The sequence below is a fragment of the Mastigoproctus giganteus genome, chromosome 7, assembly GCF_048544385.1.
Source record: "Mastigoproctus giganteus isolate SK-2022 chromosome 7, ASM4854438v1, whole genome shotgun sequence".
Classification (NCBI taxonomy): domain Eukaryota; kingdom Metazoa; phylum Arthropoda; class Arachnida; order Uropygi; family Thelyphonidae; genus Mastigoproctus; species Mastigoproctus giganteus.
The window spans coordinates 162,845,903-162,862,165 of record NC_143581.1 but is presented as its reverse complement, the minus strand read 5'-3'; the positions used below and the strand labels follow the sequence as shown (position 1 = coordinate 162,862,165).

At 38.0% G+C, this 16,263-nt stretch overlaps 1 protein-coding gene across 1 annotated transcript in view; it reads left to right on the top strand.

Moving 5' to 3' along the window:
• The first annotated feature begins 3,221 nt into the window (after window positions 1-3,221).
• LOC150083301 (uncharacterized) overlaps window positions 3,222-16,263 on the top strand; it is a 122,457-nt gene continuing 109,415 nt past the window's right edge. The window contains exon 1 of the mRNA XM_090378470.1: window positions 3,222-3,511. Within this exon, the coding sequence (XP_090234596.1) occupies window positions 3,463-3,511 (49 nt within the window). The 5' untranslated portion in view covers window positions 3,222-3,462. The remainder of the gene's footprint in view (window positions 3,512-16,263) is intronic.

Here is a 16,263-nt window from a genome sequence, read left to right as displayed (position 1 = left end):
GATGAATCAGATTGGTCCACTTGATATCAATGGGTCAACTGTTGATGTTCCTGCTCAGGTAGGTAACAAACTAAATGAATATTTTGCATCGACATTCAGACATGAGGAGTTATTTAGCGAGGGGAAAGCCAGAGGTGTATTCAACTCTGGCAGTAAGCTAGAGAATCTTGTAATAACTGAGAGTAAAGTGGAGGAGAAATTGTTGAAGATAAACACAAGAAAGGCACCCGGGGTGGAGGGGATCTATCCAGTTATATTACAGGAGGCAGCAGAGGAAGTAAACAAACCCTTAGCCATAATTATGAGATCTACCTTGGACTCAGGGAGGTACCCACAGACTGGAGATGTGCAAATGTGACCCCAATTCACAAAGGAGGATCAAAGGCTGACACAAGTAATTATAGACCTGTGAGCTTAACTTCTGTTCCAGGAAAATTAATGGAGGCACTGGTTACAGAAGCACTGCAGAATCATTTAGACAAGACTTCAGTTATAGCACGGACACAGCATGGTTTTGTTAAGGGGAAGTCTTCCCTGAACAATTTGATTGGATACTATGATGCAGTCACAAAGGAACTGGATGCAGGGAATAACTTTGATATTATATACTTGGATGTTAGAAAGGCTTTCGATACTGTTGCACAGGAGCGGATTAAGGTCGGTTGAGGCCCCGGGCGCAGAAGAAATATTGGGCCCTTTAAAAAAATGAGAGTGACAGGGAAAATAAAAATACATGTTAACCATTTTTTTAAATAAATAAAAAATATTATGTACTATTAATGTTTTATTTCCAATAAAATTTGAATATAATATATGTATAATATAATTAATAATAGCATAATAATGATCACAAAGTTTTGAACTAATAGTTGAACATATTAGTTTAACTATTAGTTGAACTAATATGTTCAACTAATTTGTTAGGGTTTTGCGTGGGCCCTTCAGAAGTCGGGGCCCAGGGCGCGCGCCCGGTGCGCCCGCCGTTAAATCCGCCTCTGCTGTTGCACATGGAACACTGCTGCACAAATTGGACCAGTGTGACATTGGAGGCAAATTGCTGCTTTGGATAAAGGGGTGGCTGAGGGGGAGAAGACAGAGAGTGGTAATCAATGGACACTGCTCGTCGTGGACTAATGTTATTAGTGGAGTCCCTCAGGGTTCAGTGTTGGGTCCATTATTGTTTTCTGTATTCATAAATGATATTGATGATGGTATATCAAGCTTAATGTCGAAGTTTGCAGACGATACAAAGGTAGGCAGGGTTGTGAAGGACACTACTGACACTAGGCTGCTGCAACAGGATCTGGAAAGGTTGAGCAGATGGGCTGAGAGGTGGCAAATGAAGTTTAACATTGACAAATGTAAAGTACTACACATGGGAAACAGCAACCCCAGAGCAACGTATCAACTCTGTGTACTACACTGACAGTGGTAGAGAATGAAAAGGATCTGAGGGTGGTTGTGCAGGCAGATATGAAGTTCTCTGAGCAGTGGAGACGGTCTGCAAGAGTAGCTCATGGTGTGTTGTCAATGATATATAGGAATTTTTCTAGCAGGATGTGATTATTCCCTTGTATAATGCAATGGTCAGGCCATACCTAGAGTACTATATACAGGTCTGGAGGCCTCATTTCAGGAAGGATGTAGAGCTGCTGGAACGAGTACAGAGAGGGGCAACAAGATTAGTGAATGGAACAAAGGGGTTCTCTTACGAACAAAGGCTTAAATTTTGCAAATTACGGTGTCTGGAGACTAGGCACCAGCGAGGTGATCTGATAGAGGTGTATAAAGCCTTGAATGGTTTGAGCATGCTCAATGCTGATGGGATTCTTCCTCTCGCTCAGAATAATCACCTGAGAGGGCATAAATTCAAATTGAGGTAACACAGATGTAGGACAGACGTGCGGAAATTTGCCTTTTGCCAGCGGGTGGTTGGTTGGTGGAACAGTCTTCCATCCCTTGTCGTGGAAGTTGATAGCATAAATAAGTTTAAGGCTCAGCTGGACAGGTATTTCGAATGAACAGAGGAGGTGAAGTGGAAGTGGTTATTTTTATTTATTTATTTATTTTTATTATTTTTTTTTGGCTGATGCTGCATAAGCTTGCTTTCTTGCATCAAATGCCTCTACTAATGCTAATGCTAATTATTAATTTACCCGTTTAGCTGGACGGAAAAACTAGTTTCTGCTGAAAAAAAACCTTACCATTTACGCGTGAGACCGAACAGCTCAGCGGAGTGAAAAAAAGTCCACTAAAGTTCACACGCGTCATCGACGGGATTCGATCCCGGGCTTTTTCCATCCGGTGTTGGGATGACCGTGACGATACCACTGTACTACTCGCGCAGACTCTTCCTTGCGCAACACAAAAAAAAAAAAAAAAAATCAAATTATTATATTAGGGTTTCCCGTAAATCATTACATATACCCGTTTATATGTTATGTCTGTAAATTGCGTGTGTTCTGTGGTCGATTTGACTGTTTTGCTGGACTAAAAACCCCACTTTCTTGGGGGTAAAAACCTTGCTATCTACGCCTGAGATCGACTAACTCAGCCACGGAGTGAAAAAAGCCTATTAAAGTCCCTCAAGTCATCGACGGGATTCGAACTGGGGCCTTTTCCGCTCAGTGTGGGACGGTGACTTTACCACTGTGTTACCCACGCGAACTTTCCATGCGCAACAGTGTCAAAAGCTTTCCTGGAATCCAAGTATGCAAAAAAAAAAAAAAAAAAACACTCAAAAGTCCGATCGCTAGACTCCCCCCCCCCGAGTTACTGTGATACCTGGACCAGGTCGCTATGCTGCTCCTTACGATAATACCTGGATACGCCACTGACAAGCAGCGGCCTGGCTTTGCTGTAATGCGACTGACTTGACTTATAGCTAGGTCCTGAATATCAGCTCCATCAATGCTTTAGACTGCCATGCAGCACTTTTTTCCTTCTCACTGGAGGGTTGTCCATGACAATCCTCAAAAACCAAACTCGCATTATGAAATAATTTGTGTTATTATCAAACATGACAGCTTAATCGATTCGGACTGACGTATGATTTTGGTGTTACTTTGATATACGAAGCTGATAATTTTTGATAAACGAAATTTATTCATTTTTTCTGGTTTTGAAAAAAAAGGTTTACGTAACTACCGTTGTCAGTGTGCTTAGTTATATTTTCGATTTCAACCTAGACATTTTAAAAAAGACTAGTTTTGAGAGAAGTAGAAAATAACATGGACGAATACATCTCACTGGGGGCGCAATAGAGATTCTTTCTACCACAAATAATTAACTTATGTTAGAATTTACTATAAGTGATTATAAGTTCCTTAAGTATTACTTATTAATTATTTGTGGAATTTGATATGTATAGGCATAACTGTGATATACGGGAAACATGTATCGGACATTGAACATGCCTGAAGAGCGTTTTTTTTCTCATTCATCGATGTATCAGACGTGAAAATGGGTCTAAGTAGAGAGGAAGCGTATGGCATTCTCGGACTACCAAATGGTATGTATTATATCATTATTGACAATTTAATTCAGTAGTATCGTTTCAACAACAAGCATTAATACCTGTTTGATTATTGGTAACGTGGATCTGAATGCCTTTGAGTTGAATAATCTTCAGTTGGCCAACTTATTGATATGTATCTGTAGTATCATGTATTGATACGTGTTTGTAGACATTGAACGTAATGAGTATTATATACATATTACTATTTATTATTATTATTATTAGCATTAGCTATACGGTGCGAGGAAGCCTGAGGCTTATGCTGCACCAGCCAAAAAGGAAAAAAAAAAAAAAAAATTCTCAATTACCCAGAGAGAGAGTGTGTAGTAGTACTAATCATGGCATGTGATGCAAGAAAGCAAGCATATGAGCTTAGGTAGCATCACCCAAAAAAAAAAAAAAAAAAAAAAATTCATACAACCATTCCCTCTAAATGTTTGTCCAGTTCCTCCTTAAATTTATTTAACCCATCAACTTCCACAACGACAGATAGAAGCTTGTTCCAGCAATTAACCACCCGCTGGCTAAAGGCAAATTTCCGCACATCTATTCTACAGCTGTCTTTCATCAATTTGAATTTATGCCCCCTTACATTTGTAATCTGAACAAGTGGAAGAATCCCATCAGAATTCAGCATGCTCAACCCATTCAAGGCCTAATACACCTCAATCAGACCATCTCGCAGGTGCCCAGTCTCAAGCCGCTGCAATTTGCAGAACTTAAGCCTCTCTTGGTAAGAGGATCCCTTCATTCTCCTCACCAATCTTGTTGCCCTTCTCTTTACACGCTCCAGCAAATCTACATCCTTCCTAAAATGAGGCTTCCATACCTATACGCAATACCCAAGGCTTGGCCTGACCATTGCCTTATACAGAGGGACAATCACCCCCTTTTCCCTTCTAGCAAAATTCCTGTATATCATTGGCAAAACCCCATGACCTGCTTTGTCTGCATTGCTCAGAAAACGTCTTATCTGACTGCACAATTACTCCCAGGTCTTTTTTCATTTTCTACCACCCTAAGTGTAGTACGACACAGTTGGTACGTTCCTCTGGGGTTACTTCTACTCATATGCAGTAATTTGCATTTGTCAATGTTAAACTTCAGTTGCCACTTTTGAGCCCATCTTCCCAAATTTTCTAGATCCTGTTGCAGTAGCACACTGCCATTACTGTCATTAACAACCCTGCCAACCTTTGTATCATCTGCAAACTTCAACACTAAGCCTGATATACCTTCATGAATATCATTGATAAATACAGAAAACAACAGTGGACCCAACACCGAACCCTGTGGGACTCCACTAATAACATTAGTCCACGAAGAGCAGCACCCATTGATTACCATCCTCTGTGTACTCCCACTCAACCATCCTTTTATCCATTGTAGCAACTTACCCTTAATACCATTCTGCTCTAATTCGCACAGTTGTCTTCCATGCTGCACAACAGTGTCAAAAGCTTTCCTGAAATCCAAGTATATGATATCAAAATTATTTTTTGCATCTAGTTCCTTTGTAATCACATCATAATATCCAATCAAATTTGTCAGACAAGACTTTCCCTTAACAAACCCGTGCTGTGTCGGAATTATTGCTGCAGTCTTGTCTAGATTAGGGGTGGCCAACAAGTTGATCGCGGCTTTAATTTTGGTCGATCACAACAAATTTTAAATATATATAAAAATAGCAACAAATGAAGTTAAAGCAATGATGGGGAATCTTAACGGATTCATTGCATTGTGCCAAATGAATTCCCAGATTTTTTGAGTTACCACTGTATCATCCACCATCAAGTGTTAGCTAGCAAAAGATTAAATACTGAAAGTGTTATGGACATAGCTTTAAATATCATGAATTTCATCAGAGGATACAATCTCTTCAAAGGAGACTTTTCAAAATGCAACTCAATGAAAATGAACCAGATCTGATATTACACACAGATGAGTGTTGGTTCTACAGAGATTTCGAAATTTGCTGAATGAAATTAAAAAAAATTGTTGATCAAAAGAGAGATGATTATCAGCAGCTACAGGATACGGAGTGGTTGTGTGATCTGGCCTTTTTGGCAGATTTTACCAGTAAATTTAGTAATCTGAATTTAGAATTACAAGAAAAAAAATAAAAATGTGGTTGACATGATTAGTAGTATTTCTGCATATAAATATCAATTTTCGCAATGGCTAACGTTCTCAAAGAAAAAAAATCGGTCATTTTGCAAATATCAAGATCATTTACAAAAATATCGTGTTTTTGAATTTAATAGTGGGAAATATGTTTCTGAAATTGAGAAAGTTGTTGATGATTTTAAAACCAGATTCAATGATTTTAAAACAATTGAAGACATTGTTCAATATATTTCTTTTCCATTTAATGTCCACTTAGGTACGAAACAAATTGCAGAAAAAATCGCTGATATTTTTCACATGCAGAAAATATTACTTGAAAATGAAATTATTACACTCCAAAATGATAACTTCTTAAAAGCCAGATCATCGGAAAAAGACTTTTGGAAATATGTTTGCCGAGGAAAGCACCCAAATGTAAAAAAATTAATTGAACTTTTAAATTCCTGTTTTGGTTCCACATCTCTATGTGAATCAGCCCCTTCATATTTGAAACAAACAAAAACGAAAAATCGCTGTACTCTTACGGACTTGCATACAGAAGATTCTTATCACAATATATATCCATTTTGAAAACTTGGCAGATGACATGAAGACACATACTTCACATAAATTAAGAATTTAAAATAAGAATTCTGAATTGTATTTAATTTTAAAATTTATAAACAACATTTTTCAGTATGTGTTGATTAACTTTTTTAACCATGTTCAAAGAAATTCTTGAGATGGTAGATCGCGGCACATTTTGAAGAAAAAAAATAGATCGCATCACAAATTAAGTTGGTCACCTCTGGTCTAGATGATCCTGCAATGCATCTTTATCTAGTAACCCCATTATTTTACCCTGAACAGAAGTTAAACTAACTGGTCTCTAATTACTCGTGTCACCTTTTTATCCCCCCCTTTGTGGATTGGGGATACATTTGCACATCTCCAGTCTGTGGGGACCTCCCCTGAATCAAAGGATGCTCTCATAATTATGGCTAAGGGTTTGCTTAGTTCCTTTGCCACTAGGGCTTGCATAAAACCGAGTTTAACCGAAGTTTACTCTTAAAACTGGTTTTAAAACCGATTTTCTCAGACTTAGGGAAAATAATTAAAAGCTTATAACACAGGTATTTATTTTATCTTGGGTAGATTGTACAAATCGTAATCAAATCTTTTAAACAAAATCTATCACCTCTTATAATAAAAAAAATTAAAATGCTCCAAAAAAGTAACTAGCTTGAGATTATACAAAATTACAAATCGTATTCAAATCCTTTGAATAAAAACTATCTTCTCGTATAGTAAACAAAAAAATAATAAGATCTATAATAATAATAATAAATAAATAAAAATAATGTGAAAAAAAAACAGCTTGGGGAAATTACTTTACTATTTATTGCTCAGCTGTTTTCTGAAAACGATCCTTTAAAAAACACAGTATATTAAGCATTTTTCCTGATAGACTTGACCTTATTTTTGTGTTAATGAGACCAGTGATCGAAAACATTCTCTCAGATTGGACACTTGTTGGTTTAATGGTCAGCAATGCTCTATAAACTTTCTCCAGCTTTTCACTTCTATTGCTAGTTGCCTCCAAAATTTTAAGTTCTTTGCTGATTTCCAATTCACTCGGATATTTTGAAGGCTCTTCAGTTAATCTCTTTATTACACTATCATACTCTCGCATGAGTGCATCTCCAACATCGTAACTAGACGAGTCTTTGTTTTCTTCTAAAAGAACAGTTTGTTTATTTTCAGTTTCTTCATTCAACGCTAAGACTCCTTCGGAATTTTTTGCAAATAATCTCTGATAAATCTCTTCAGCATGCTTTTTCAAAACTTGTTTACTTGGAAAATCAAAAGTTCTTGAACCTGAATCTTCTTTCCTAAACTTTTTGGGGTTGTGTTGATAGCTCAGCAAAGCCACAGTTTGGCACTTTTGTCTTGCATTGTAATGCTGCAAAAGGCTTTGGTGAAACTTTAAAGCAAATGGGTTTTCTGCTGTATCAAGCTTAGCAAGCAGAAATTCTATTGAAGACTCTGCTTTAAGTAAGTCTGTATCTTCTGAGGTTATAGCCTTCAGAATCATTTCAACTAGTCGCAAAGTTTAACATAGCAATCCAAGTGTTTTCCAGTCATCGTCAGACACAGCTTCAGTTGACAGTACTACACATAGAGCATTTGGAATGCAATTTTTCAATTTCAAAAATCTCTCAATCATATAGAATGTGCTATCCCATCTAGTCTTGCAACTAATATAAGTTTGTATTCTTTCCCATTAAATTTTGCTTTAACAAAATTTTGTAATATGTAATTTTGGTAGGCGATTTTCGAAAAAGCTTGCAAATTTTTCTGACTTTGTTAATAGTTTGTGCAATATTGGCCATTGGATTGAAGAAATAAATGAGCTCATCGGTAAAGTCGGTTTGATAAAGCATGCCTTGCTGTCTTTCTTCAACTTCATCATCACTACTTTCTTCATTTTCTTCATTGTCTTTGCGAGACTCAGAGATTGTAGCACCATAATTGATTGCTTTTTCATAAAGTACATCTATAACTTACAGATGTATACAATGGGCTATACATTGTTGATGATTAGGCATAATTTGCTTGCCAAATTTAATCATCATTCCTGCTCCATCGGTGGTGCAGGCAACAATATCCTCATCCAAGTTCAAACCAAATTCCTTCAAGTGTTCATTCACAATTTGCTCAGTTCTTCTGCTATCAAGTGAACCATTAATCTCAATAATACCTAACGACCAATGATTGTCTTTTGAATGCACATTTATATTCATATACCTTTTATTTTGTATAGACGTATATTCGTCTAGAGTCAGTGAATACCGTGCACCCAAAACCAATGAATTTTTGAAATGCTGAATGAATTCTTCTTTCTTAGTTTTATAATAATTCAGAACCATATTTTTAATTCCATTCACTGAGGCTGGTGGTAATTTATCGTATTTATTTCTCTGAAGGTGAAGCCTTGATTGTATAAACTCACTCCTGGAAATTGAATTAAAAGAAAATCCATCTAAAGCAGCTAATTTTGAAATCTCTTCTTCCATAGATTTTTTAACGATAAAGTTTTCTAATGTTCTTACCATTTTTACAGGAAGTTCACTGTTATCTTGTTTAATGTCAATCTTATGTATTTTCTTTAAATTCAACATCAAAGATGATGTAGATCCTCCAGACGACTTCATTATCTTCTGACATTTCGAACATTGTGCTTCATCTTTGCTTTTTCGAGCAAAATAATTCCATATATTTGATTTCATCTTAGACATATTAAGAGTAATAAATATTAATTAGTAGGAATTTATATCACCGACAATTTTAAATAAAAATATTGAAGATAACAAAGGCACAATACTATGCATCACTCCCACAAGCACTGAATGACGAGTCTAAATTTTCACGAAAGAAATTTTTTATTTATTTACTTGCAATTTTTTTTCCCCAATTAAATCTGTTGTATTTTCAAAATTACATAAAAGCTAAATTTGGTGAAGCTGCTCTTTGGAGAGCATTTGATCGCAAATTTAATAGGAATAAAGAAGCAAAAAACTTTCTACGATTGAAATTTGATGCAATATTCAGCGAATCTGTTTCTAGTGGGTAACCATCAATAAGGCGCGTTCCATAACTTGCCTAGCAAACAAGATAGATGGAACGGAGAAATGTTGAGCATTTTCTTTTACGCTATCGCTCCGACTCACTCAGTCGTAAATGAGTACGCCTGCATTGTGCCATGATATAGGTGGGAAGATAAAAGGTACCCCTCCTAGATTTGGGCCACTTGCCCATGAGATTCGTACCTTAAAATAAAATAAAAAACATATTTAAAACATAAAGCAGTTGAACGATCCAGACAAACGAACAAACAAAAGAAAATGTGCGTAACAAAAAACTATATTTGAGGGCTAACTAAGAAAATATTCAAATCCGGTTTTAGAAGCTCGGTTTCGGTTTTAACAACTCAATATGAAAACCTATTTAACCGGTTTTATAAAACCGGTTTGCAAGCCCTATTTGCCACCTCCTTTAATATAACTGGATAGATCCCATCCACCCTAGGTGCCTTTCTTATGTTTAACTTCAACAATTTCTCCTGCACTTTTAGTTATTACAATTTGATAACCTTCTGGCATTTTCAATCCTTAATAACTCCTCATGTGTGAATGTAGATGCAAAAATACTCATTATTATTATTAAATTACAGTTGCTCAGAGTGAAACGGATACAAAAATATAGATTGTGACAAGTTTGATAAAAGGAAATATACATATATTAGATTAGATTAGATACATACAAATAAAAGCTTTCGGTTGTTTAGTCAACCTTCTTCAGTTAAACTGACAGTTAGAATGGAGCATGAGGTTGTGTACAGCCAATCTTGTACGTGAAGTGCGTGATTAATTGTTGGATGTTGAAGCTTGTGGCTGTGATGTATGTGGACGTGGCCAGCGTTTGTTAATGGATTGCTGTTTTGGTGATAGGGTGGACTTGACAACCACTGTTCCCGTTCGCTGAGGTATTGGAGCATTTGATGTTTAACGACTAACCAGGCGCATCGCCGATAATGGCAGGACTTATCCACAATCATGACATCGCGGTGTGGGTCAACGTCGTGGTGGGTTGCCCAAACGTGTTCTTCAATAGCTGAGTGCTCCACATCCACTAAGCGGATTGCTCTTTGTGTTCAGAAAGGCGTTTTTCGAGCCGTCTCCCTGTTTCCCCAATGTAGCAGCTAGTGCAGTCACGGCAAGAGATGCGGTAGACCAATCTGCTTTGTAGTAGGGTTGGGACAGGTGTTTTTACCTTAGAGATGAGGGATCATAATTTTCTGCCTGGGAGTTGTACGCATTTTATCCCATGTGATTTTAAGATTCCACAAACCTGTTGTGATAGGTTTGGGTAGTATGGGATAAAGGTGCTCGTGGCTGAGTCATCACCTTGGGTGTTTCTGTTGGTCGCTACGTTGTTGCGTGTCTGTAGGTCACACCTGTCAAGGGTATTGATGGGATAGTCACACCTCGTAAGATCCGCCTTGACTTTAGCGATTTCGGTGCGCCTCTCATTTACAGAGCTAGAGTGTGTCCAGGCACGAGTTAGCAAGGTTCGTGAAGTGGCAAGAAGATGACTACGTGCGTGTGCTGACTGGAAGTTGGTAAATTGGCCAGCACACATAGGTTTACGATGGACAGTTGTCTTCAAGCACGTGCCCTCGTGCCGGACAAGGGTGTCTGAATATGGTATGGTGTTGTCCATACCATACTCGAAAAACGCCTTTCCGAACACAAAAGAGCAATCCGCTTAGTGGATGTGGAGCATTCAGCTATTGCCGAACACGTTTGGGCAACCCACCACGACATTGACCCACACCGCGAAGTCATGATTGTGGATAAGTCCTGCCATTATCGGCGATGTGCCTGGTTGGACTCGTTAAACATCAAATGCTCCAATACCTCAGTGAACAGGAACAGTGGTTGTCAAGTCCACCCTATCACCAAAACAGCAATTCTGTCCATTGACAAACACTGGCCACGTCCACATACATGACAGCCACAGGCTTCAACATCCAACAATTAATCACGCACTTCACATACAAGATTGGCAGTACACGCCCTCATGCTCCATTCGAACTGTCAGTTTAACTGAACAAGGTTGACTAAGCAACCGAAAGCTTATTTGTATGTATCTAATCTAATATATGTATATTTCCTATTATTAAACTTGTCACAATCTATGTTTTTGTATCCGTTTCACTCTGAGCAACTGTAATTTAATAATAATAATGAATCCAGAGCACACAGGCCTCTTTAATCATAAAATACTCATTGTTTGTTTGCTATCTGAGCAGGATCATCGACAGTCGAACCATTGATATCAAGTGGACCAATCTGATTTCATCCCCTTCCTTTTAGAGTTTATATAAGTAAAGAAATGCTTGCTGTTTTTCTTAGCATCCTTTGCCAAAGATTTCTCGTAATCTGCCTTAGCCTGCCTAACCTCCTTTGTGACTTGATTACAGACTAGGTTATATCTGCCATAGGCTTCTGTGTCGCCTGAAAATTTATATGCATCCCATGCAACATGTGGCTTCTGTCTGTGTGTGTGTGTGTCAGAAGTAGAAGGGAATCACTAAGAAAGAGAAGAATGATTATATCCAGCTCAGGACCCTGGATGTGCCAAGCCCATACTCACCGGATGTGAGCCATGTTTGTTAAATTAACTATGAGAGAAGGAAAAATGTTAAAGAGCATTCAGTACCAATAGCAATATGCGCTCAACGTGAGTTATAATTTGAAGTGAGCAAACTTTAAAGCTGTCAGATTACACAACCATTATTTATATTTTCAGCTGTTTTAATTCATTTTGTTTGCGATTTGCTATGTAATTACATTGGAGTCTAAGCAATGGATTCAATCATGTAATTTATGCAGTGCCCACTGCAGTCATTTAAACTTATTATTATTAGTAGCATATGATGCAAGAAAGCAAGCTTATAATACATCAGCCAAAAAATAAAAACAAAAAACAAAAACTCCTATACCACCTGTTCATCCCCTTTAATAATTTGGCTACTTTTTCTTTGAATTTATTCAAACTATCCATTTCCACAATGGATGGAAGCTTGTTTCAGCAATCAAAAACCTGTTGGCTGAAGGTAAACTTTTGCACACCTATTTTCCAACCATCCTTCCTCAGTTTGAATTTATGCCCCCTCTTATGCAGACTGAGCAAGAGGAAGAAAGCCATTAACATTCAGCTTACTCAATCCATTCAAGGCTTTAAACACCTCGTTGAGATCTCCTCGCAGGTGCCTAATCTCTAGATACTGCAGTTTGCAGAACGGATGCCTGTGTTGGTAAGAGTACCCTATTATACTCTTTACCAATCTCATTATCCTTCTCTACACCTGTTCTGGCTGATAAACATCCTTCCTAAAATGAGGCCTCCAGACTTGTTTTTTTTTTTTTTTTGGTAGTTGTTGGTGCATAGGCTTCTGTGGCCATAATGCACCTTCCAAGGTTTTTGCAGTACTTTGATCCAAGCCTGAGGCGGGAATCGAACCCGCGACCTTTGGGTTGCCAGGCAGGCACTTTACCCATCCGGCTAGCTTGGTCGTCAGGTGCCTCTGTAGCCAGGTGGGAAGGAGCAGCAGTGCGTAGCACACGCTTCTTGATTAGACTGGGGTTCGAGCCGGTCACCACCAAATATGGAGGATGCGGAAAGGTCAGGGAATGACCACTGCATATCCCGGAGCAATATGGCCTTAGTTGCTAATGCTCCTAAAAACCAAATAACAAACAAACAACAAACAGCCCAGTCGGCCTCCAGACTTGTATGCAGTACTCAAGATGTTGTATAACTATTTCCTTATACAATGGGATAATCATTTCCTTACCCCTGCTGGCACAGTTCTTGCAAATCACAGACAAAACCGTCATGAGCAGCCCTGGCATTCTGTCTGCACTGCTCCGAAAACTTCATATCTGACTGCACAATTACCCCAGTTTTTTTCATTTTCCACTACTGTGAGTGTGGTACCATATCATGATCATCATCAGCCATTTTCAATCCACTGCAGGATGAAGGCCTCTCCAGCAACTTTCCAGTTCCTTCTGTTTTGAGCACTGGACATCCATTTACTACCCACAAACTCATGAATTTCATCTATCCATCTCCGCCTTTGTCTTCCAGGTTTTCTTCTAGCTCCTCTTGGATACCATTCTGTTATTTTCTTAGTCCATCTGTCATCATGTCTTCGAGCTATGTGTCCATGGTACGAGCTATGGTACCGAAGCTATGCTTCGGTACCATATAGTTGGTACATTAATCTGAGATTACTGGTATCTATATGCAGTACCTTGCATTTGTCAGTGTTAAAATTTAACTGCCATTTCTCAGCCCTTCTGCTTCATTTTTTTAGATCTTGTTTCAGTAGCTTATCCTGCTTACTGTTATTAACCACCTTGTCAACCTTTGTGTCATTTGCAGACTTAGACATTAAGCCTGATATGCTTTCATCAGTATCATTAATAAATATAGAAAACAACAACAGACCCAGCACCAAACCCTGGGGGTCTCTACGAATAACGTTAGTTCATGAAGAACAGTGTCCAGTGATAACCACTTTTGTCTTCTCTACTCAATCGTCCTTCTATCCATAGCAGTAACTTGCCCTTTATTCCACACTACTTCAATTTGTACAGCACTCTTTTACGTGCAACAGTATCAAAAGCTTTCCTGAAATCAAAGTATGTGATATCAAAAATTTTTTTTTTTTTTTTTGCATCCTGTTCCTTCACGACTGGATTGTAGTATCCAGTCAAATTGGTCAGACAAGATTTTCCCTTAAACTCATTCTGTGTTAGAAGTATATGTGCAGTCCTGTGTGTAGATAGTCCTGCATTACTTCTTTAACCAGTGAATACAATATTTTCCCTGGAACACAAATTAAACTAGCAAGTCTGCAATTACTCGTTTGACCTCTAGATTCCCCTTTGTGAATTTGGGATATATTCACACATCTCTAGTCTGTGGGGACTGGCCCTGAAACTGAAGATGCTGTCATAATTATAACTAAGTGTTTGTTTTCCTCTTTGGCTGTCTCCCTTATACATAACACTGAACAACAAATTTTTGGGTCATATCTTGTTATGGCATGAAAGTATTTTTACTTTATAGATTTTGAGGTGCTTAAAATGGCAGATTTGCTTTTGTTTTCGAAAAAAATAGTTTTTTTTTTATTGATACAAGGTATTTTTTATTTATATGATAGTAAGATGTAGCCACAACCATACCGGTATCAAACTTGAGACCCTTTTGCTTGTATTCAGCTTCGGGAACATCCTTTTTCACCATCCGACAATAATCGGCTAACATAGTGGCACTCCATTTACATTTGTATCTTTGTTCCATCGCTGCAATGCCTTGATGGAAGTGCTCACTACATTTGTTGCTGACAGCACCACAGTTTGGCAGGAAGAAATCTAGTCATGAGTGCAAGAAATGCATCTTCAATGACATGTTGCACCCCAGTTTTTCGTAAGAAGTAATGTGGAAAGACTTGAAACATTTCAAGTCTTTCCACGCTGATTTCTCGCTATCACTAAGGACACATTCAAACTGTTCGTCTTTGAAAAGTTGCCTTATTTGTGGACAATGAAAACACCTGCCTTAATCTGGTCTGTACTAAGTCTTGGGAATATTTCTTGATGTGAATGCAGGACCATTCACTTCCAAAGCCTTCACAAAATTTTTCAGGAGACCCGTGTCATGTGGAGTGGTGGAAGCAAAACTTTATTTGGATTTACCAGAGGTTCGAATGCTACGTTCTTCATTCCAGGTGTTAATGATTTTCGTTGAGGCCAACTCCTCTTCTCATAGTGCATATCCTTGGCATGGCTATCCCACTCGCAGAGAAAGTAACACTACTTAGTGTAACCCTTTTGTAGTCCTAATAAAATGGTGATTACCTTTAAATCACCACATATCTGCCACTCATGCTTCTGATAGTGTACACCTAACAGCATGTTCTCCATGTTCGCATATGTTTCTTTTTTATGGACAGTGTACGCAAGAGATATTGAAGGCAGCATATTTCCATTGCGTAATAACACGGCCTTAAGGCTAACCTTAGATGCATCTATAAATAGTTGGCATTCTTCGGGAACATGCCTCATGTTTATTGCTGCCGTTAGACCATCAACATTCTTACAAACAGTGAGTTCACCTTCTGTTTAATAGAATTTATCATAGTCTTTATTTCAAGTACAAAATTTCACTTTCACAGAATGATCTCGAAGATTCCACTGTTATAGCCTCAAGGCCAAAAGCTCTGCCTTATTCTTCAGCAGTTTGAGATCCCTTAGAAGTGTCTGTAAATAGTCAGCATTCTTTGGGAACATGCCTCATGTTCATGGACTGCTATACGATGAATTCCAATGAATGAACTGCTATACGCAGGCCATCCATTGGAATTAATCACTGAACCAGATTCACATTCCCATTCAATGATGGGGATCGAGATGCCTCTGTCACGCCGTTGCACATAAAATTGCCGACAATCAGGGCCTTGCTTGAGACCAAAAACTCCACAGGCCTCATTAAGCTTACTTTCTGTGATCTTATATGGTTCAGAAGGGTAAAAGTTTGGATAAAATGGGGGATCCCTTGCTGTACTTCGTGTATATCAAGTTAATGTTCATCAGAGTGTACAGAAAAACGGTTGGGTGATTCAGGAATAGGTGGTATTTCACCATGAGGTGTGGGATGAATTGCAGACGGTATATTTGGGTGTGTCACTGTCCACTTTTTCGGTGCCACTATAGTGTGCAGTCTACCAAATGCTATAGTGTGAGAATATACTACAGTGTGCAGACTACCAGCACTATAGCATGCAGTCTACCTGATGCTATAGTGTATGCTAAAAATATATATGAATAAATGTGAAAAATATGAATAAGTTAAAAACACAAAATTATGCACTAAATGATTTTTAATAAAGACTAAATATTAGCTTAAATGATATCCTTTATGAATTATACACAAACAGGTTAAATAATGCATTTAAATTACTGTAATTTGATAATAGAGAGCTATTAAGTGTTCGATAATTC